General features: G+C 49.8%; 1 protein-coding gene across 1 annotated transcript in view; it reads left to right on the top strand.

Moving 5' to 3' along the window:
- The window catches only part of PDE3B (phosphodiesterase 3B), a gene marked incomplete at its 5' end in the record, with an annotated part of 31,224 nt that continues 8,201 nt past the window's right edge, over window positions 1-23,023 (top strand). Inside the window, 3 exon segments of the mRNA XM_073603965.1 lie at window positions 1-79; window positions 11,467-11,660; window positions 21,317-21,520. Of these exon segments, the coding sequence (XP_073460066.1) occupies window positions 1-79; window positions 11,467-11,660; window positions 21,317-21,520 (477 nt within the window).

The raw sequence follows: 23,023 nt of genomic DNA, 5'->3' as shown, positions 1-23,023 counted from the left end.
ACTGATGTGCTGCACGCGGTTTGGTATCTGACCACGCGGCCGATTCCAGAGTTTCAGGAACTATCCAGCGAGGAGACAGGTAAGAGATGATTGATCGAATACATTATCCGGACATCTGATTGAAGGAAGTGCTGACAATAAAATGTTTATTCCGGGAATCGCTGCGCCCGATCTACCGTCATCCTGAGTTACATAAAATCCTTTGTAGCCGGATCCGTCCAGCTTGTCACATCCTGTCCTTTTCACTCCTCCCCTTCATGCTTTAGTGCTGGTGGTTGGAGCTCCAGGAAGCTCAGAGAGGGTGGAGCTGGAACCAGGGAACACATTGGTTGATTTTTTCTTTTTTTTTTTTTTTTTAGATTCAGGGCCAATGAGGATTGGGTAGCTCTACCTAGCAAGGCCACCCCTTGGCGCTTTCTCATTTACTCAGACCCTCCTTTCCCGCACTCCTCTCCCTCTCTCTCTCTCTTTGCCCCCACCCACCCTTTTCTAGCACTCTTTCCCCGCCCCCACCCACCCTTTTCCCGCACTCTCTTCCCGCCCACACCCACCATTTCCCCGGACTCTCTACTCGCCCACACCCACCCTTTTCTAGCACTCTTTTCCCGCCCCCACCCACCCTTTTCCCGCACTCTTTTCCCGCCCCCACCCACCCTTTTCCCGCACTCTCTCTCCCCACCCACACCCACCCTCTTCCTGCACTCTCTCCTCGCCCCCACCTACCCTTTTCTCGCACTCTCTCCTCGCCCCTACCCACCTTTCCCCCCGCACTCTCTCCTCACCCCCATCCACCCTTTTTCCGCACTCTCTCTTCATCCCCACCCACCCTTTTCCCGCACTCTCTCCTCGTCCCCACCCACCCTTTTCCCGCACTCTCTACTCGCTCCACTCACCCTTTTCCGGGACTCTCTACTCGCCCCCACCCACCCTTTTACCACACTCTCTCCTTGACCCTCCCCACCCTTTGCCCGCACTCTCTCCCCACCCCCTCCCACCCTTTGCCCACACTCTCTCCCCACCTCCTCCCACCCTTTGCCCGCACTCTCTCCCACCCTTTGCCTGCACTCTCTCCCACCCTTTGCCTGCACTCTCTCCCACCCTTTGCCTGCACTCTCTCCCCGCCCCCCGCCAACCTTTTCCCGCACTCTTCCCCCGTCCCCACCTACCCTTTTCCCGGACTCTCTACTCGCCCCCACCCACCCTTTTCCCGCACTCTCTCCTCGCCCTCATCCTCCCTTTTCCCGCACTCTCTCCTCGCCCTCATCCTCCCTTTTCCCGCACTGTCTCCTCGCCCCTACCCACCCTTTTCCTGCACTCTCTCTTTGCCCACACTTTCCTCTCCCTCACTCTCTCCTCGCCCATATCCACCCTTATCCCGCACACTCTCTTCTCGCCCCCACCCACCCTTCTCCCGCACTCTCTCCTCGCCCCCCACCCACCCTTTTCCTGTGCTCCATTCCGCTCTTTCCTCTCCCAAACCCTCTTTTCCCTTACTCTCTCCTCTCCTGCACCCTCTTTTTTTTTCCCTCGCTCTCCTCTCCCACACTCTCTTTTCTCCCTCGTTCTTTCCTCTCCAGCACTTTCTCCCCTCCCACATTTTCCTCTTCCGTACACTCTCTCTTCTCCTCCATTCTCTCTTCTTCCTCACTCGCTTCTCTATCTCTTTTCTCCCCCTATCCTTCTCCTTGTTTATTTTGTTTATCCAGCTTCATTCTCCCTTCTTTCTCTACTTCACTAAAATGTATCTATCTCTCTCCTTCTCTCTTCTGAACCCCGTCCCGCTTATCTCCCTCACGCTCCCCCCCATATCTCCCTTCCACCCAATTTCTCTCTTCTCTCTGCCCCGCCTTTTTTTTCTTTTTTTTACAATCAGTTTGCTCTGCCCTTCTCTCTGTTTCTGAAATTCAAATTGGCTTCATTGGCAGAACCAGACACATTTATTTATTATAGGTATTATTGGGAGGGTGGTGGAAGGAATTACTCCTAGGACATCACTAGGGGTAAAGATAAGGGGAATAGAAGGTGACTCCAGAAATGTTATCAGGACACCTCATATTCTCTTTTAATACAAAGGGGTGCAGGGGGTTAAGTCCATGTTGGGTATTGGAGTTCCTCGTCATATCCCTCTGTCACATATATTGTGCGTCTATTTTGGCTCCTCTTCTCCCTGCAGAATGTGGAGTTTCCTTTTCTATAGAACTGAAGTCCGGGATGAGAGTGAAGAGTCTCTGGAAGTGAGTGTCCCTCACTGATGAGCACTTGAGGCCCCAGTGCAGGAAGTGATCCTCATCCTCCAGGCCCCCCATGGTCACTCCGCTGGCACAGTCTACTCTCCTTGGGTTTGTAGGTCTGTCTGTGTCCTCTGATTGGATTTCCAGGCGGTGGGTGTTCTGTCTGTACCGGATCAGGTCTGTCTGTCTTTGGGGTCTTGTAGCACCTCCAGGTATGGGGCCAGTTTGTAGTCTCCCTGTAGTGACTGGTAAGTAGGTCTTTTCTGGGAGTTTATTTCATTTCTTCATTCTCCAACATATTTTTATTTGGAATCATTATGTCTTTTATTTGAGATTTTATCAGGCCGCATTGTTTGGAGTTTTGTATGGGCAAGGAGCTGATGACTTGTAGGTCGCATGATTTGGACTGATCCTAGTAGGTCAGCAAGGCTTTATGGTGGTATTAGTTGGGGCTGCTGTTTTGTAGCTGGTCCCAGTATGATAGCACCTTCTTCTATGCTGCCAACATTAAGAAGAATCTACTCATCTCCTCGCCTGGCAAGAACTGTTGTAGCTGCTCCGATGGACTTTGAGGAGAAGCTTGCAGAATTCCAGATAGAATATTTCGGATGGCATGGAGTCCCATTTGGATTGTTCTGGGTAGGTGACCAGACTCGAAACTTCACTACCATGAAGGATTGGGGTGATGCAACTGTCATAGGTGTTACTGGTGGTTTTAGGTGGTATAGTTGTCTCCTGATGGCTTAGAAGGTTCTGCGTGCCTTGTCTTTTAGGACCTCTATGGCTGGCAGAAACCTCCTGATTGGATAATTTCTAGACCAAGGTATGTGTAGCTTTTCGATTCATCAAGACTCCAGTTGGTTAATGTAAAAGAAGAGTTCTTGATTTGTTAGGTGTGACTTTTTTTGCTTTCTTTTGGTTGATAGGTAGTGCCCATGTGGCACTGTATTTCTCCAGCACTTTTAGACTGTCTTGTAGGCCTCTCTGTGTTGGTGACAGTGGCGGGAGGTCATCTGCATCCAGCAGGAAATTCACCTCGGTGTCATGTCCAGGTGCTGAAGAGGATTCTAGAGCTTCAGCCAGGCTCTCTCTCTCTCTGTTTCTCTCTCTTGTTTTATGACCTGTTCCTATCTGGTTAGTTGATTGATGAGGAATTGCTGATCTCTCCTGATCTCCTGCCAAGTGTCCGGCTGGGTTCCATCATCTCCCCCCCCCCCCCATCCCTTTCCCCGTGAGTTCCTTTGCTGCAGTCAGCATCTTGCTGGCACTTGCTCTGCATTAGTCTAATATTTCTTTACATAATTAGGAAATTAAACATCTCCAGCTAAAAATACCCCGGCCTCGCCATCTCCTCCTGATTGCAGCAGCTCGGGCGGAGGGGAAACGGCAGCCGCTTGTGGTGATTCATGGCTGTGACGCTGGTGGGATGATTAATCTCAGTGAACGGAGAGATCCCAGTCCCAGATTACACAGCAGATCTGCCGTGGCCCCTTTAAGGGATTATTTATGTATCCGTCTCCACATCACGGGAACGGATTGCCCTGTGCAGTGGTGTCACTATGGGGGTGCTGGGGATGGCTGATATCCGACCACGATGGTGTCACCTCCATCCACGATTGGCACGCTGGCGTTGACTGCATCATTTACAGGACCTGGTTTGGGGTGCGCACCGTGACCATGCGCTGCCAGCCCAAAACACATCGATTGTCCTACCCCCCACCTCAACCCTCCGCATTATGAAAACGTGAGCGTTTTTTCTGGGCCTGAGTGATGATCGATTGTTTTCGTTGATGTGAGCAAACTGATCAGACTTGCAACTAGGGGAAGGCAGAATTGTCAGCTGCTTGGGGCTCAACGTGCCACTTCACTTTTGTTGAGAGAATAAAAAGTTTTCCCACCATTTGATATTTAGACCTCTGTCAGTCTGTGTTGAGACAATGCCTCCCTTAATCAGTCTGCCCCAAGTCCCAGCCACCTCCGGTCACTGTGCGCTAAGACCTGGCCTCCCTCTGTCAGTATGCACTGAAGCTCAGGCTCTGTCTATCACTGTGTGCCGAGTCCTGGGCTTCCTCTGTCAGTCTGCACCAAGGCCCAACCTCCATCTAACAGTCTGCACTAAAGCTTGGCCTCCCCCTTCACCGATCCTTCCTCCATTATTCACACTGAAACTTGGCCTCCTTCTGTCAGTCTGCACCTGAACTCTGCCTCCTTCTATCAATGTGTACTGAGGCCCAGCCTCCTTCTATCACTCCAAAGCCCGGCTGCCCTTGGTCAGTCTGCACCAAAGGCCAGCCTCCTTCTCTGCATTTTCACTGAAGTCTGACCTCCCTCTGTCATTGTGTACTGAGGTTCAGCCTCCCTCTGTCAGTCTGCACCAAGCCTTTTCCTCCCTCTCTCACTGGGCATCGTGGACCCTCCTCCCTCTCTCACTGGGCACCAAGGCCCGTCCTCCCTCTCTCACTGGGCACCAAGGCCCGTCCTCCCTCTCTCACTGGGCACCAAGGCCCGTCCTCCCTCTCTCACTGGGCACCAAGGCCCGTCCTCCCTCTCTCACTGGGCACTGAGGCCTGTCCTCCCTCTCTCACTGGGCACTGAGGCCTGTCCTCCCTCTCTCACTGGGCACTGAGGCCTGTCCTCCCTCTCTCACTGGGCACCGAGGCCTGTCCTCCCTCTCTCACTGGGCACCGAGGCCCGTCCTCCCTCTCCCACTAGGCACCGAGGCCCGTCCTCCCTCTCTCACTGGGCACCGAGGCCGCCGTCCCTCTCTCACTGGGCACCGAGGCCGCCGTCCCTCTCTCACTGGGCACCGAGGCCGCCGTCCCTCTCTCACTGGGCACAGAGGCCGCCGTCCCTCTCTCACTGGGCACCGAGGCTGCCGTCCCTCTCTCACTGGGCACCGAGGCCGCCGTCCCTCTCTCACTGGGCACCGAGGCCGCCGTCCCTCTCTCACTGGGCACCGAGGCCGCCGTCCCTCTCTCACTGGGCACCGAGGCCGCCGTCCCTCTCTCACTGGGCACCGAGGCCGCCGTCCCTCTCTCACTGGGCACCGAGGCTGCCGTCCCTCTCTCACTGGGCACCGAGGCCGCCGCCCCTCTCTCACTGGGCACCGAGGCCCGTCCTCCCTCTCTCACTGGGCACCGAGGCCCGTCATCCCTCTCTCACCGGGCACCGAGTTCCGTCCTCCCTCTCTCACTGGGCACCAAGGCCCGTCCTCCCTCTCTCACTGGGCACTGAGGCCTGTCCTCCCTCTCTCACTGGGCACGAGGCCCGTCCTCCCTCTCTCACTGGGCACTGAGGCCTGTCCTCCCTCTCTCACTGGGCACTGAGGCCCGTCCTCCCTCTCTCACTGGGCACCGAGGCCGCCGTCCCTCTCTTACTGGGCACCGAGGCCGCCGTCCCTCTCTCACTGGGCACAGAGGCCGCCGTCCCTCTCTCACTGGGCACTGAGGCCGCCGTCCCTCTCTCACTGGGCACCGAGGCCTGTCCTCCCTCTCTCACTGGGCACCGAGGCCGCCGTCCCTCTCTCACTGGGCACCGAGGCCGCCGTCCCTCTCTCACTGGGCACCGAGGCCGCCGTCCCTCCCTCACTGGGCACCGAGGCCGCCGCCCCTCTCTCACTGGGCACCGAGGCCCGTCCTCCCTCTCTCACTGGGCACCGAGGCCCGTCATCCCTCTCTCACTGGGCACCGAGTTCCGTCCTCCCTCTCTCACTGGGCACCAAGGCCCGTCCTCCCTCTCTCACTGGGCACTGAGGCCTGTCCTCCCTCTCTCACTGGGCACCGAGGCCCGTCCTCCCTCTTTCACTGGGCACTGAGGCCTGTCCTCCCTCTCCCACTAGGCACCGAGGCCCGTCCTCCCTCTCTCACTGGGCACCGAGGCCGCCGTCCCTCTCTTACTGGGCACCGAGGCCGCCGTCCCTCTCTCACTGGGCACAGAGGCCGCCGTCCCTCTCTCACTGGGCACTGAGGCCGCCGTCCCTCTCTCACTGGGCACCGAGGCCTGTCCTCCCTCTCTCACTGGGCACCGAGGCCGCCGTCCCTCTCTCACTGGGCACCGAGGCCGCCGTCCCTCTCTCACTGGGCACCGAGGCCGCCGTCCCTCTCTCACTGGGCACCGAGGCCGCCGCCCCTCTCTCACTGGGCACCGAGGCCTGTCCTCCCTCTCTCACTGGGCACCGAGGCCCGTCATCCCTCTCTCACTGGGCACCGAGGCCCGTCATCCCTCTCTCACTGGGCACCGAGGCCTGTCGTCCCTCTCTCACTGGGCCCCGAGGCCCGTCGTCCCTCTCTCACTGGGCCCCGAGGCCCGTCGTCCCTCTCTCACTGGGCCCCGAGGCCCGTCGTCCCTCTCTCACTGGGCCCCGAGGCCCGTCGTCCCTCTCTCACTGGGCCCCGAGGCCCGTCGTCCCTCTCTCACTGGGCCCCGAGGCACATCCTCCCTCTGTCACTGTGCACCGTGGCCCGTCCTCCTCCCCCTGTCGCTGTGCACCGTGGCCCGTCCTCCCTCTGTCGCTGGGCACCGTGGCCCGTCCTCCCTCTGTCGCTGGGCACCGTGGCCCGTCCTCCCTCTCTCGCTGGGCACCGTGGCCCGTCCTCCCTCTGTCGCTGGGCACCGTGGCCCGTCCTCCCTCTGTCGCTGGGCACCGTGGCCCGTCCTCCCTCTCTCGCTGGGCACCGTGGCCCGTCCTCCCTCTCTCGCTGGGCACCGTGGCCCGTCCTCCCTCTCTCGCTGGGCACCGTGGCCCGTCCTCCCTCTCTCGCTGGGCACCGTGGCCCGTCCTCCCTCTCTCGCTGGGCACCGTGGCCCGTCCTCCCTCTCTCGCTGGGCACCATGGCCCGTCCTCCCTCTCTCACTGGGCACCAAAGCCGGTCCTCTTACTGGGCTCTGAGGCCCGTCCTCCCTCCCTCTCTCACTGGGCACCAGCACTCAGTATGGTGACTTTATCCCCGGCTGTCCTGCAGACTGTGCTGAGCAGGAAGAGACGCCACGATCACTTCACATCCTGGGATGGCCGTCCTCCCTCTACCACTGTGGCCCCTCCTCCCTCTTTCACTGGGCACGGTGGCCCCTCCTCCCTCTCTCACTGTGCTCTGAGGCCCCTCTCACTGGGCACCGTGGCCCGTTCTCCCCCTCTCGCTGGGCACTGTGGCCCGTCCATCCTCTTACTGGGCATCATGGCCTGTCCACCCTCTTACTGGGCACCGTGGCCCGTCCTCCCTCTCTCACTGGGCAGCATGGCCTGTCCGCCCTCTCTCACTGGGCACTGTGGCCCGTCGGCCCTCTCTCACTGGGCACTGTGGCCCGTCGGCCCTCTCTCACTGGGCACTGTGGCCCGTCGGCCCTCTCTCACTGGGCACTGTGGCCCGTCGGCCCTCTCTCACTGGACACTGAGGCCTGTCCTCCCTCTCTCACTGGGCACCGAGGCCCCACCTCCCTCTCTCACGGGGCACCGTGGCCCCACCTCCCTCTCTCACTGGGCACCGAGGCCCCTCCTCCCTCTGGTAATTTGTGCCAAATTCTGGCATCCCCTGTGTTAGTCTATGCCAGGCCTCTATCCCCCATTGTACAGAGAGCTTAGCAGGGTATCTATGGTGGCTGAGTGCTGCCTTGGCAGACAGTGAACAATTCATCAGCCGAGGAATAAAGCCTCATAGCATAATGCAGTAGTCGGGTATCCGGCGTCTGCCAGGACAGGTCTGAGCACAGTACACGGCTCTCTGTGTCGGTGCCAGCACTGAGTACAGTGACTTCATCCCCGGCCGTCCTGCAGACTGTGCTGGGCAGGGAGAGACGCCACGATCACTTCACATCCCGGGACAGCCCAGCGCCAACCTGCCACCTCCGACCTCTTCACATAGAGGCAGAAATATGAGGAAATTATGAGGGGATTCCAAAATATGGTCAGTCCTATCCAGATACTAATGCTGAAAACAAACCACAGATTTCCATCCAATTATTCCTCACTACACACCTGAGGTCAGCGATGACGCTGATATTAAAGGTCTCTCTATTGTATTTTATTCATGGCTATGGGAGGGATCATCACTGCGTTACTCTGATACAATCCTCCTCCTTGTGTGTCATTTTGTAATTATTTCTATACTAGAGAACTTGCAGAGAAATTGGGGGGGGGGGGGGGGGGGGTCGGAATCTACCTTTAGGAAAATGTCCAAATGTTCATTTTTAAGTCCTTTGATGCCCAAAGCCCCTCTCATCAATCAGTAAATGGCATGCTGTATGAAATTAAAGGGTAAAGGGGATTATAGTGAAGCAATAGTGCCCAACCTGCAGGGAATTAAATGATGATAAAATTGACTATATGTGTTCAAAAAAATGGGCAACACAGGGACAACAAATATGGCAACCTTGACAATACGTGGACACCTGTGACAATACGGGGCAACAAATGGGCAACTATGGCAATACAGGGACAACAAATGGACAACTGTGGCAATACCGGGGCAACCAGGAGGCAACTGTGGTGTTACAGGGGAAACCAAGAGGCAATTGTGGCAATACAGTGACAACAAATACATAAACCAGGCCATACATGAGCAACAAATACTCAATTCAGGCAATACATGGGCAACAAATACACAATTCAGGCAATACATGGGCAACAAATGGGCAATTACTGCACTGCGTTGGCAACACATGGACAATCCTGACAATTACACCAAATTAGCAATCTTGACGGTGCATGGGCAACTGTGGCAAAATGGGCAACAAATGGGTAACTGTGACATCATGAGGGCAACAAATGAGCAAACTTTAGAATATATGGGTAATAAAACATGTAATATTGACAATACATGGGCAACAAATGGGCAATTCTGACAATTCAGGGCAACAAATGGACCATCTTGTCAATACAGGGACATCAATCGTTATAATATGTGGACAATAAATAGGCAACACTTGACATTAAATGGGCAATTGTTACAATGTCTTGGCAACAAACGGCAACTCTGACAATACAGGGCCAACAAATGGACAATCCTGACAATACATGGACAATAAATGGGCAATCATTAGAATATGTGGACAATAATTAGGCAATCCATACAATACACAGGTAACAAAAGGGAAATCGTGACAGCATGTAGGCAACAAATGGACAATTGTTATGGGGTTCATCCTGGCTGTTACTGTATTTAGCGATGTCCCCAAGTAATGAGTGACTGTTTTTTTTTGGCACAAGTACAGGTAAAGGGTAGGCGAAAGGAGCTACCCCAGCCTCCACAAGCCTTTATTAGACCATTTAATCCTTAAAAACACAAAAAAAAACTTAAAACTGCTCCCACCCACCTTCTATCTCCTATGTCAACTACCCTGTAGAAGGAAGATGCTTATACTTTCTATTCTTGGGGTGCTTTAGTCTGATCATGTGATTGGCTCCCGGGGGCCTGCTTCAGGGGATAGCCAACAGTGGATGCCCATAGTAAAGCCTATGGGAGACGTCACTGCTGTCAGGAACCATGAAACAGACGGAGACAGAAAATGTAGTAAAAATCACACCTTTTAATAAAATGGTAAAAATGCTACAACTGGAAAATGTAGCCAAATCGGGCAGTCAGAACAAGCCAGGAAATCAGGAAGCCAGAGATCAGCGTAGTCAGAGGCTGCAGACAGGATCAGGAACCAGAAGGGACGTCAGCCAGGCAAGTCTTCAACAGCAACACAGCAGAGAGTCTCTAGATATGTTGACCAAGGCGAAGGCAATTGATGAAATGAACTAGGCAGTTCAAATAGCCAGAAGGGGTTGGCGGTGGGCTTGACTGACGAGCAGGGGATGATCAACAGGTGAGCCAGTGTGGAACGATGAGTACTGGCAATTAACCGACAGCTGAACAAAGAGAAGGGATGGCTGAGAGCCCTGTCCTGACAACTGCCTAGGCATTGCAGCCTCTGTTGGCGCTCTCTCTTCTCCCCTGAAGCCAGCTGCTGGGGAGATCACAGGACTAGACGGAGGCGCTCTGAGAATAGGTAAGTATATGAACTCTTCTTTTACAGGGTAGTTGGTATAGGGGTTAGAAGGGGGCTGGGAGCCGTTTTAAGCTTAGTTAGAGCGTGGATTTCAACTTTCCAATTTCACCTGAATGGACTCCAATGCAGTTTGCCGCAATATCCAAAATTTTGGCAAAATTAAAGTAAAGTATAATTCCCCACCTTGTGGCTATAACATACTCCACTCTTCTGGGAAGACTTTCCACAAGATTTTGGAGGGTGTCTGTGGGAGTTTATGTCCATTTGTGAGGTCAGGTACTAATGTTGATTAGGAAGACCTGAGTCACACCTTGGGCACAAAAAAAAAGACCTGACATGCAATTAGTATTCCAATTCATCCCAAAGGTGTTCAGTAGGGTCAAGGCTCTATGCTGGACACTCAAGTTCCTCAACACCAAACTGGCCAAATCATGTCTTTATGGAGATGTTGGATGAGAAGACCTGGCTTGTTCCAATTCATCTCGAAGGTATTCGGTAGGGTTGAGGTCAGGGCTCTGTGCGGGAGACTCGCATTCTTCCACACCAAAGAGGTCACACCCTGTCTTTATGGAGCTGGCTTTACACATAGGAGGGGGCAGTCATGCCGGAACAGAAAAGGGTCTTTACTGAACTGTTACCACAAGGTTGGAAGAGCACAATTGTCTACAATGTAGATTGCAGTTTTAAAGCTGCTCTTCCCTGGAATCACCCAAACTCTTTTGGAGGAGCAAAATAGATATTGCAGACAAATTTGAAGAGTTCCAATAAAGCTATTTCAGCAGTTTTTTTTATGACCGCAAGAGGGGTTAAATAATTGTTTAATGCTGACAAATCAATAACTTTTTCAAATGCTTTTTAGGAATAAAACATTAAGTTTGAGGTTCCAGGGAGATGTCCTCCCATCCTTGGTCATATGACCTCAGGGCCTCTGCTGGTTCCCCTCACCAGAGAGCTTTTTGTATATATGCCTATAGAAGGTGTACAAAGGGGGCAGTGACATCATAATTCTGGTGGTACTTCCCCATTGTGGTGTTTATGTAGGAATATATCTACATGTATTCCACAGAGCAGAACCATAGCAGTGGAACATCAAGTCCTTCACCATTCTCTCCAGGGAAAAAAAGTTTTGGGTAGAGTTTTTTTTGTTTGTGACACAGTGATTGGCCCACAGAATATTTTCTTCATCTCATTTCTTGGCTTTTTCTTTTTGTTAGATATTGTCTTATTTTTGGTGTTTTCCTCTCTCTAGATGCAGACAATTTGGGCCCCGCTCATGTCTTTCTGACCTCAAAGAGCTGCCAAGCCACTGACGACAGCTATGGATGCTTGGCGACTAACATCCCCGCCCTGGAACTCATGGCGCTCTATGTGGCGGCAGCTATGCATGATTATGATCACCCGGGTCGCACCAATGCCTTTCTTGTGGCCACAAATGCTCCACAGGTGAGTACAGTTTTTTTTTTTACATTTTTTTAATTTTCTCATCCCAGTCCTTGGAGGTTCTCCAGGCATGGTCATCCGTGGATCCTTTTCTGTCATAATCACCTTGAAAATACTTTCCTCTCCTGACTTTAAACCTCTGAAGATTCTCTCTTTTGTGCTGATCATGGAAGATCCTGACATTGATCACGAAAGATCCCTCTCCTGTCTGGATGCTGATAGAAAATATCCTACCTTCATCATGTTGCCAGATTTATAATCATCATCTTCAGTCTTCATCTATCCTATCACTTTTCAAGAGTCCTTTTGAGACCTTTCTGTCCAGAACCTCTCCTGTCATGATTACAGATCATCCTCTCTTGTCCCAGATCTTATCTTCTGCTTTCTGAACTTCTGCCACCTCAATTCTGATCCTCTGCCTTCCCGGCTCGGGCCCCTGCCTTCCCGACTGGGGCCCTCTGCCTTCCCGGCTGGGGCCCTCTGCCTTCCCGGCTGGGGCCCTCTGCCTTCCCGGCTGGGGCCCTCTGCCCTCCCTGCTCGGGCCCTCTACCGTCCCTGCTCGGGCCCTCTACCGTCCCTGCTCGGGCCCTCTACCGTCCCAGCTCGGGCCCTCTACCGTCCCAGCTCGGGCCCTCTACCGTCCCAGCTCGGGCCCTCTACCGTCCCAGCTCGGGCCCTCTACCGTCCCAGCTCGGGCCCTCTACCGTCCCAGCTCGGGCCCTCTACCGTCCCAGCTCGGGCCCTCTACCATCTCGGGCCCTCTGTTGTCCCATCTTGGGCCCTCTGTTGTCCCATCTTGGGCCCTCTGTTGTCCCATCTTGGGCCCTCTGTTGTCCCATCTTGGGCCCTCTGTTGTCCCATCTTGGGCACTCTGTTGTCCCATCTTGGGCCCTCTGTTGTCCCATCTTGGGCCCTCTGTTGCGCCGGCTCGGGCTCTGTGTTACACCGGCTCGGGCTCTGTGTTGCGCCGGCTCGGGCTCTCTGTTGCGCCGGCTCGGGCTCTCTGTTGCGCCGGCTCGGGCTCTCTGTTGCGCCGGCTCGGGCTCTCTGTTGCGCCGGCTCGGGCTCTCTGTTGCGCCGGCTCGGGCTCTCTGTTGCGCCGGCTCGGGCTCTCTGTTGCGCCGGCTCGGGCTCTCTGTTGCGCCGGCTCGGGCTCTCTGTTGCGCCGGCTCGGGCTCTCTGTTGCGCCGGCTCGGGCTCTCTGTTGCGCCGGCTCGGGCTCTCTGTTGCGCCGGCTCGGGCTCTCTGTTGCGCCGGCTCGGGCTCTCTGTTGCGCCGGCTCGGGCCCTCTGTTGCGCCGGCTCGGGCTCTCTGTTGCGCCGGCTCGGCTCTCTGTTGCGCCGGCTCGGGCTCTCTGTTGTCCTGGTTCGGTTCCTCTGCCTCCCCGGTTTCGATCTTCTGCTAGCCCAGTTTTGATCTTCTGCCATGGCAGTTTTACACCTCTAACCCCCAACTTCTAATCCTCTGCTGTCCCTGATCTTATCCTATCCTATCCTATTTCTGATCCACGATGATCCTCTCCTAACCAAAGTCTTCCAGGATCTTTGCCCTTTTTTACACTGATTACAAGGAATCTGTCCCGACTCAAGGATCCTATATTGTTTTGACCCTCCTTTTGGGATCCCCATCTCTTCTAACCATATTCCTGTAAAAAAATTATATTGTTTAATTTCTGATCTTGGGGGATCATTTCCTATCTGGAGTCTGATTGAGGGGGATTTTCTCCTCCCTCTGTCCCAACCCTGTTTTCATCTCCTGAGATTGATGGTTGAAGGACACTCCTCTGTGTAGACCCTGATCCCTTGAGAATACTTTGTATATCTAAAATTGATCTTGCTGGAGATCTCCGATCCTCCTGCAGAAACAGAAGGGGGGGGGGAGAGAATTTGGCATAACATCTGTTTATGGCTCCATTCATTTCAAAAAGCCGATTATTCGGTTGGGCTCATTTTGGCGGCTTACGGGAAACATACAGACCTTTTCTTTGTCATCTGCGCAGTCAGTGGTTATTAAATTGGACGCACAGCGCCAGTCGCCTTCCCTGTCCCGTTTTGGCCGAGAACTGAGGGCTGTTTGCTGGAATCTCTGTAATCAACCCTAGAAGGGGGGGGGGGCTGTTGAAAGCCAGAGCGCAGAGATAGACGCACGTCCGGCACTCATCTTCTCCGCTTGATTAGAAGCCGCAGAACACGGATTCACCCTCAAGGATAACCTGATTATGGTGGATCAGCTGAGTGCCGTTTTAATCCCATTATGAAGATCGATTTGACATGGCCACGAGGGAGGCCCGAGACATTTTTCAGCATAGACATTAAGGCTTCTAAATTGGTTTAACGTTGAATGATTCAACTTTAGCTTTATGATTTATCTTATTTTATGTTTAACCATGAAGTGCAACAGGTCTTCCTGGCCAGAGGAGGGGATGGAGGACTCTTTTCAATTAAAAAATAGGAAAAGAAAAAAATAACTTTACCTTCAGTAATGCCGTTTTTGCCATTTGAAAGAGCTTGGTTAGGTCTTCAACAAAAGGCCCCAAATTATTTTTAATGTTTACAGTTGTGCTCAAAAGTTATCATACCCTGGCAGAAATTGCGAGATTTTGGCATTAATATTGAAAATATGACTAATCATGCCAAAAAACTGTCTTTTATTTAACCACTTCAGCCCCGGACCATTATGCTGCCTAAGGACCAGAGGACTTTTTCTAATTTGGCACTGCGTCGCTTTAACTGCTAATTGCGCGGTCATGCAATGCTGTACCCAAACTAAATTTGTGTCCTTTTCTTCCCACAAATAGAGATTTCTTTTGATGGTATTTGATCACCTCTGCCGTTTTTATTTTTTGCGCTATATACGGAAAAAGACCGAAAATTTAAAAAAAAAAGATATTTTCTACTGTTTGTTATAAAAAAAATCCAATAAACTCAATTTTAGTCATACATTTAGGCCAAAATGTATTCGGCCACATGTCTTTGGTAAAAAAAAAGTCAATAAGCGTATATTTATTGGTTTGCGCAAAAATTATAGCTCCTACAAACTAGGGTACATTTTCTGGAATTTACACAGTTTTTAGTTTATGACTGCCTATGTCATTTCTTGAGGTGCTAAAATGGCAGGGCAGTACAAAACCCCCCCAAATGACCCCATTTTGGAAAGTAGACACCCCAAGGAAATTGCTGAGAGGCATGTTGAACCCATTGAATATTTTTTTTTGTCCCAAGTGATTGAATAATGACAAAAAAAAAAAATATTTACAAAAAGTTGTCACTAAATGATATATTAATCACACAGGCCATGGGCCTATGTGGAATTGCACCCCAAAATACATTCAGCTGCTTCTCCTGAGTACGGGGATACCACACGTGTGGGACTTTTTTGGAGCCTAGCCGCGTATGGGGCCCCAAAAACCAATCACCGCCTTTAGGATTTCTAAGGGCGTAAATTTTTGATTTCACTCCTCACTACCTATCACAGTTTTGAAGGCCATAAAATGCCCAGATGGCAGAAAACCCCCCCAAATGACCCCATTTTGGAAAGTAGACACCCCAAGCTATTTGCTGAGAGGCATGTTGAATCCATGGAATATTTTATATTTTGACACAAGTTGCGGGAATGTGACAATTTTTTTTTTTTTTTTTTTTTTTGCACAAAGTTGTCACTAAATTATATATTGCTCACACAGGCCATGGGCATATGTGGAATTGCACCCCAAAATACATTTAGCTGCTTCTCCTGAGTATGGGGATACCACATGTGTGGGACTTTTTGGGAGCCTAGCCGCGTACGGGGCCCCGAAAACCAATCACCGCCTTCAGGATTTCTAAGGGTGTAAATTTTTGATTTCACTCTTCACTGCCTATCACAGTTTTGGAGGCCATGGAATGCCCAGGTGGCACAAAACCCCCCCAAATGACCCCATTTTGGAAAGTAGACACCCCAAGCTATTTGCTGAGAGGCATGGTGAGTATTTTGCAGCTCTCATTTGTTTTTGAAAATGAAGAAAGACAAGAAAAAACATTTTTTTTTTCTTTTTTCAATTTTCAAAACTTTGTGACAAAAAGTGAGGTCTGCAAAATACTTACTATACCTCTCAGCAAATAGCTTGGGGTGTCTTCTTTCCAAAATGGGGTCATTTGGGGGGTTTTTGTGCCACCTGGGCATTCCATGGCCTCCGAAACTGTGATAGGCAGTGAAGAGTGAAATCAAAGATTTACGCCCTTAGAAAGCCTGAAGGCGGTGCTTGGTTTTCAGGCTCCCGTACGCAGCTAGGCTCCCAAAAAGTCTCACACATGTGGTATCCCTGTACTCAGGAGAAGCAACAGAATGTATTTTGGGGTGTAATTTCACATATTCCCATGGCATGTTTGAGCAATATATCATTTAGTGACAACTTTGTGCAAAAAAAAAAAAAAAATTTGTCTCTTTCCCGCAACTTGTGTCACAATATAAAATATTCCATGGACTCGACATGCCTCTCAGCAAATAGCTTGGGGTGTCTACTTTCCAAAATGGGGTCATTTGGGGGGGTTTTGAACTGTCTTGGCATTTTATGCACAACATTTAGAAGCTTATGTCACACATTACCCACTCTTCTAACCACGTGAAGACAAAGCCCTTTCTGACACTTTTTGTTTACATGAAAAAATTATTTTTTTTTGCAAGAAAATTACTTTGAACCCCCAAACATTATATATTTTTTTAAAGCAAATGCCCTACAGATTAAAATGGTGGGTGTTTCATTTTTTTTTTCACACAGTATTTGCGCAGCGATTTTTCAAACACATTTTTTGGGGAAAAAACACACTTTTTTAAATTTTAATGCACTAAAACACACTATATTGCCCAAATGTTTGATGAAATAAAAAAGATGATCTTAGGCCGAGTACATGGATACCAAACATGACATGCTTTAAAATTGCGCACAAACGTGCAGTGGCGACAAACTAAATACCGTTTTAAAAGCCTTTAAAAGCCTTTACAGGTTACCACTTTAGATTTACAGAGGAGGTCTACTGCTAAAATTACTGCCCTCGATCTGACGTTCGCTGTGATACCTCACATGCATGGTGCAATTGCTGTTTACATTTGACGCCAGACCGACGCTTGCGTTTGCCTTTGCGCGAGAGCAGGGGGGGGACAGGGGTGCTTTTTTTTTTTTCTTTATTATTTTTCTTTATTTTTTATCTTATTTTTAAACTGTTCCTTTCATTTTTTTTTTTTTAATCATTTTTATTGTTATCTCAGGGAATGTAAATATCCCCTATGATCGAAATAGGTAGTGACAGGTACTCTTTATTGAAAAAATTGGGGTCTATTAGACCCTAGATCTCTCCTCTGCCCTCAAAGCATCTGACCACACCAAGATCGGTGTGATAAAATGCTTTCCAAATTTCCCAATGGCGCTGTTTACATCCGGCGAAATCTAAGTCATGAAATGCTCGTAGCTTCCGGTTTCTTAGGCCATAGAGATGTTTGGAGCCACTCTGGTCTCTGATCAGCTCTATGGTCAGCTGGCTGAATCACCGGCTGCATTCTCAGGTTCCCTGTTGAGACAGGAGAGCCAGAGAAAAACACGGAAGACGGTGGGGGGGGGGCATTCCCTCCCACGGATTGTAAAAGCAGTCTAGAGGCTAATTAGCCACTAGGATTGCTTTTACATGAAAGCCGACCGCTGGCTGAAAAGAATGATACCAAGATGATACCTAAACCTGCAGGCATCATTCTGGTATAACCACTCAAAGTCGTGAATAGCGTACCTGAAGACAAAAAAATGATTAACAATAAAACACAGTAAACGGTAAAGTATAAAAAATTGCATACCTGAAAATCAAACATGATAAAACATAATAACAATAAAACATTGCAGAATAGAATACCGTAAAAAAGAGCAGAACAATAGGGAGAGAATAGAGAGAGAGAGAACAATGAAACGACAACTATTTTTTTTATTTTATATATATATATAATATACATTTTTTTTTTTACACTTTTTTTTGTAACTAACTTTTATAACTGTAACCGGTTCCAGGTTCGGGTCTCTCAAAATGCGATGGCATCTTGGGAGACCCTGTGAAAGTGTGTCCTAGTCTGTGCAATGCTGTACCCTACGCTAATACTCAACTAGTGTATGGTAGCGTTCAAAACATTCACCAATGCAAAGACCAGGATTGTCAGGACAGGAGGGACAATAATAGCGGGTGTCACGCCTATATCCGCGCTTGCTGCAGACACAACATCTTTTTTGGGGGGGTTCGTTGGGTAGGGGTACTCGGGAGGACATATAAATGCCTCTCATGCAGCCGACTGCATTTGGTTGGGGATGTGAATGGGGGAAGTACGGGCGCTGCAGAAGCGGTGGGTTCCCAATTAGGATTGGTGAATGCAGCAGGAAGGGCACTATGGGCACGACGGGCCTGTGTTTGTCTTTTTGGTGGCAGCGGGACACTACTTGTGCTTGCCACCTCACCAGCTTAAACTGCACTTATGGGACTCGCCACGTCACCAAGTGTTACTGCAGTGCTGGTTTGACTACGACTGGGGTGTACTAGGCCGCTGGTGCTTGCCAGTTCACCAAAACGCTACCAAAAAAAACTGTTAGCGATCGCAGGGATCAGGCCTGACTCTGCGAACGCTGCAGTTATGCATTTAGTGTTTTGTAAGTGACAGTGATCGATCGATACTGCACTTGGGTGGGCCGGGCGGAGGGGCAAAACGCAGGTGCTAGCAGGTATCTGGGCTGATCCCGCTAACACTGCGTTTTTGGGAACCCTAAACTGCTGGGGACGCTAGTATAGATCTGATCGGATCAGATATTGATCCGTTCAGATACTACACCACTAAGGGAGGCGTATGCTGCGTGCGTGGGTGTTAGCAGTATTGGCGCTAATCTGACGCTGCCTGGGGTGACGCATATCACCGCCGGGCGATCAGGGGACTAAACCTTTATTTGGTAATAAACGGCGGGTGCCCTGACACTATAAAAAACAAACGAACTAACCAGCGTCACCCGTAACAGTTATATGGTGATCACTGGTGAAAGGGTTAACTAGGGGGCAATCAAGGGGTTAAAACCTTTATTAGGTAGTATATGGGGGTCCCTGTCGCTATAAAACGCTGACGGCGAACCTAAATGTTTACCTCCCTAACTAGCGTCACCAGCGACACTAATACAGCGATCAGAAAAATGATCGCTTAGTGACACTGGCGACGGGGGGTGATCAAGGGGTTAAAACTTTATTAGGGGGGTACCCTAGACCTAAAGGGGGCTAACAATAACTGCCCTACCACGCTAAATGTCACAAACTGACACAATGCAGTAATCAGAAAAAAAAAAAACTGCTTGGTGTCAGTGTGACGGGGGGGGGGGGGGGGGGGGATTAGGGGGTTATCGAGGGGGGTAAAGGGGGTGTTTTGTGTGCCTGGCATGTTCTACTGTGTGTGTGTAGTGTTACACTCACATTGCAGTCTTCTCTCCTCGGCACGGAAAATACCGAGCCGAGGAGAGATGACATCATTTCCTTTGCTGCTGTTTAGCATACAGCAGCAGAGGAATGATTTGATTGGCCGGCGGCGATCGCGAGGGGAGGGCCACGAACGGATGGTCTCCCCCTCATCTCCGATCGACGCTGGACAAAAACGGACCGCCTCGGGCACTGGGGGGGGGTACGATCGGACCCCCCGCCCGCGGGAGGCAGATCACGTATATGTACGTGATTCTGCCTGCCCGTGCCATTCTGCCTACGTACATCGGCGTGAGGCGGTCCTTAAGTGGTTAAGGTTAGCAATCACATGAGGCCATTTATTATCTCATAGTTTTTTGGATCATTTTTAAATCATAATAATAACAGAAATCACCCAAATGGCCCTGATAAAAAGTTTACATACCCTGCGAGGTTTGGCCTTGGTACAGACATAGAAGGTGGCACTCACAGAGGTTAAAATAGCAATTAAAGGTTAATTTCCTACATGTGTAGCTTTTTAAATCACAATTCGTGTCTGTGTATAGTCAATGAGTTTGTTAGCTCTCACATGGATGCATTAAGCAGGCTAGACACTGAGCCATGAGGAGGTAGAAAAGAACAGTCAAAAGGCCTGCGTAACAAGGTAATGAAACTTTTCAAAGATGGAAAAGGATATCAAAAGATAGCCAAAGCCTTGAATATGTCAGTCAGTACTGTTCAATCACTTAAGAAGTGGAAAATGTGAGGATCTCTTGATACCAGGCCAAGGTCAGGTAGACCAATAACGATTTCAGCCACAACTGGCGGAAGAATTGCCCAGGATACAAAGAAAAAACCCCACAGGTAACCTCAGGAGAAATACAGGCTGCTCTCCTAAAAGGTAGTGTGGTTGTTTTCTAAGGAGCACAATTCAACGATCCTTGAACAAAAAAGAGCTGGTTGAGCTGCTGGAAGCAAGCCTTTACTGCACCAATGCCACAAAAAAGCCCAATGAGGCATGTCAGGGTGTTGTTGAGCATATTGTAACCAGGCTTTTTGTGGAACTTGGACAGTAAAGGCTTCTTTCTGGCAACTTGACCATGCAGCTCTTTTTTGTTCAAGAATCGTTGAATTGTGCTACTTAAAAACAACCAAGCCATCTTTTTCCAGAGCAGCCTGTATTTCTCCTGAGGTTACCTGTGGAGGTTTTTTTTGGATCCCAAGCAGTTCCTGTGGCAGTTGTGGCTGAAATCTTTCTTGACCTACCTGACCTTGGCTTGGGGATCAAGAGATCTCCAAATTTTCCACTTCTTATTAAGCGATTGAACAGTACTGACTGGCATATTCAGGGCTTTGGATATCTTTTTATATCCTTTTCCATCTTTGTAAAGTTTCATTACCTTGTTATGCAGGTCTTTTGACTGTTCTTTTCTACCTCCTCATGGCTCAGTGTCTAGCCTGCTTAGTGCATCCATGTTAGAGCGAACAAACTCATTGACTATTTATACACAGACACCAATTGTGATTTAAAAAGCCACAAATGTGGGAAATTAACCTTTTCCATTTAACCTGTGTGAGTGCCACCCTCTGTGTCTGTACCAAGGCCAAACATCCCAGGGTATGTAAACTTTTTATCAGGGCCATTTGGGTGATTTCTGTTATCATTATGATTTAAAAAGGATCCAAAAAACTATGAGATAATAAATGGCTTCACGCGATTGCTATCCTTAAATAAAAGACAAAATGTTTTTTGGCATAATCAGTCATATTTTAAATATCAATGCCAAAATTTCACAATTTCTGCCAGGGTATGTAAACTTTCGAGCACCACTGTATCTAATGTAATGTCTGAAATCGGTCTTCATTTCCAATTTGTTCTCGTTCTTTGTTCCTCCCGCTGACGCGAACGATGGGGCACTATTCCTCCCGCTGACACGAACGATAGGGCACTATTTCTTCCGCTGATGCGAACGATGGGGCACTATTCCTCCCGCTGACACGAACAATGGGGCACTGTTGCCCCCCCTAATACCAAAGAGGGGAAACTGTTTACTTCCACTAACGCCAGGACATTTTCTACTCCCACTGACCAAAGTCTGGCCCCCGTAAAGTCTGAAGAACAGTAAAAGGGCCCTTTGTTTAGAAAGTTTGAAGGCCAAAGTTGTAGACAATTGCCACCTATGAGTCTCACAGCCATCTCCCTGCTCATTTTTGTTTCAGGCTGTTCTGTATAACGATCGGTCGGTCCTGGAGAATCACCACGCGGCCTCCGCCTGGAACCTCTTCCTGTCCCAGCCAGACTACAACTTCCTAACATACCTGGACCACGTACAGTTCAAGCGGTTCCGCTTTCTCGTCATCGAAGCCATCCTTGCCACTGACCTCAAGAAGCACTTTGATTTCCTGGCTGAGTTCAATGCAAAGGTATGTGCTGTAGATTACCAGTCTCAAGACTCGCAGGATCAAAAAAATGTTTGCAAAGCAGTTAAAGAACAGCTGGTGTGTAAATTAACCCTTAAAAAAATCCGAACCTCAGAATAAAGAATCGGCAAGTGTTGGGGCTCCATCAACCTAATTTTCTAAGACAGATTCAATTGCTATGTTATGTCCCCACTGCGTAGCTTTGCTCTATTTGTCCTGCTGACCATTATCACCAGAGCAGAAAGTGATGAGAAGTCAAAAAATATTATGGTTGTCCAATGGCAACACTTGCTCCAGTGGCCACTTTCCAAAAGAGGATTTCCTCTCGTTTCCCATTGAATCCCCAAGACAGAAAGTGAAGGGAAAACCTTCCTTATGGGACACAGACTGCAAACATTTACAATGTGTTTGAGATAACTGTTGATAACTGCACACTAAGTTGCTTACAAAATGTATCCCAGATGTCTCCAGTGAAGGGTTCTGGTAATTCTCCATCAGACAAAGACATTCTCTTTCAAGCTTGTGGTAACAGTTTGGTAAAGAACCTTTTTTGTTCCAGCATGACTGTCTGCCCCCCCTCCCAGGTACAAAACCAGCTCCATAAAGACATGGTGTGACCAGTTTGGTGTGGAGGAACTCCTGTACACCTTTGGGATGATTTGGAATACTGACCATGAGCATTCTCAACATCAATACTTGACCTCACAAATGCTCTTTTGGTGTGGAGGAACTCAAGTGTCCTGAACAGGGCCCTGACCTCAACCCTACTATAGGAAGACCTTTTTGGTATAAGGTCTTCTCATCCACCATCAGTACCTGCACTTAACCCTATGGAACACCTTTGGGATGAGGTCATCCCAAAAGTGTTCAATAGGTTCGAGGTCATGAATGAACTCAAGTGCCCTGCATAGGGCCCTGACCTCAGTCCTACTGAACACCTTTGGGATGAATTGGAATGCTGATGGTGAGCTAGGTCTTTATATTTTGGTGCCCAACATGTGGCATAAAAGCCATGTCTTTCTATCCAACATCAATACCTGACCTCATGTCGAATAGAGACATGGTTTGGCCAGTTTGGTGTGGAGGAACTCCAGTGTCCTGCGCAGAGCCCTGACCTCACCCAACTAAACACCTTTGGGATGAATTGGATCGCTAACTGTGAGTCAGGTCTTTTTTTTTTTTTTTTTTTTTTTTTTTTTTTGGTGCCCAACATGGGGGCCCAAGGTGTGGAGGAACTTGAGTGTCCTGTACAGAGCCCTGACCTCACCCTACTAAAAACCTTTGGCATGAGTTAGATAGCCAGGACTTTTTATTTTTTTGCGCCCAATTTGGAGCCCAAGGTTTACCAAACCCCAAAAGTAGAGGGAGCCCCAGTTCTCCAGAAACACATTGACCATGTTTTATATCATACACCAAATAAGTGATCATTGTTCTCCAACCAGCTGGAGTTTCTGAGACTTTTTAATTAAGCATGGAGTTCTTAACCTACCTCCACAATCCTAACAT

Source organism: Aquarana catesbeiana, linkage group LG11 (assembly GCF_042186555.1).
Source record: "Aquarana catesbeiana isolate 2022-GZ linkage group LG11, ASM4218655v1, whole genome shotgun sequence".
Classification (NCBI taxonomy): domain Eukaryota; kingdom Metazoa; phylum Chordata; class Amphibia; order Anura; family Ranidae; genus Aquarana; species Aquarana catesbeiana.
The sequence above is the reverse complement of the archived record's forward strand: the minus strand, read 5'-3'. Positions and strand labels throughout refer to the sequence as shown.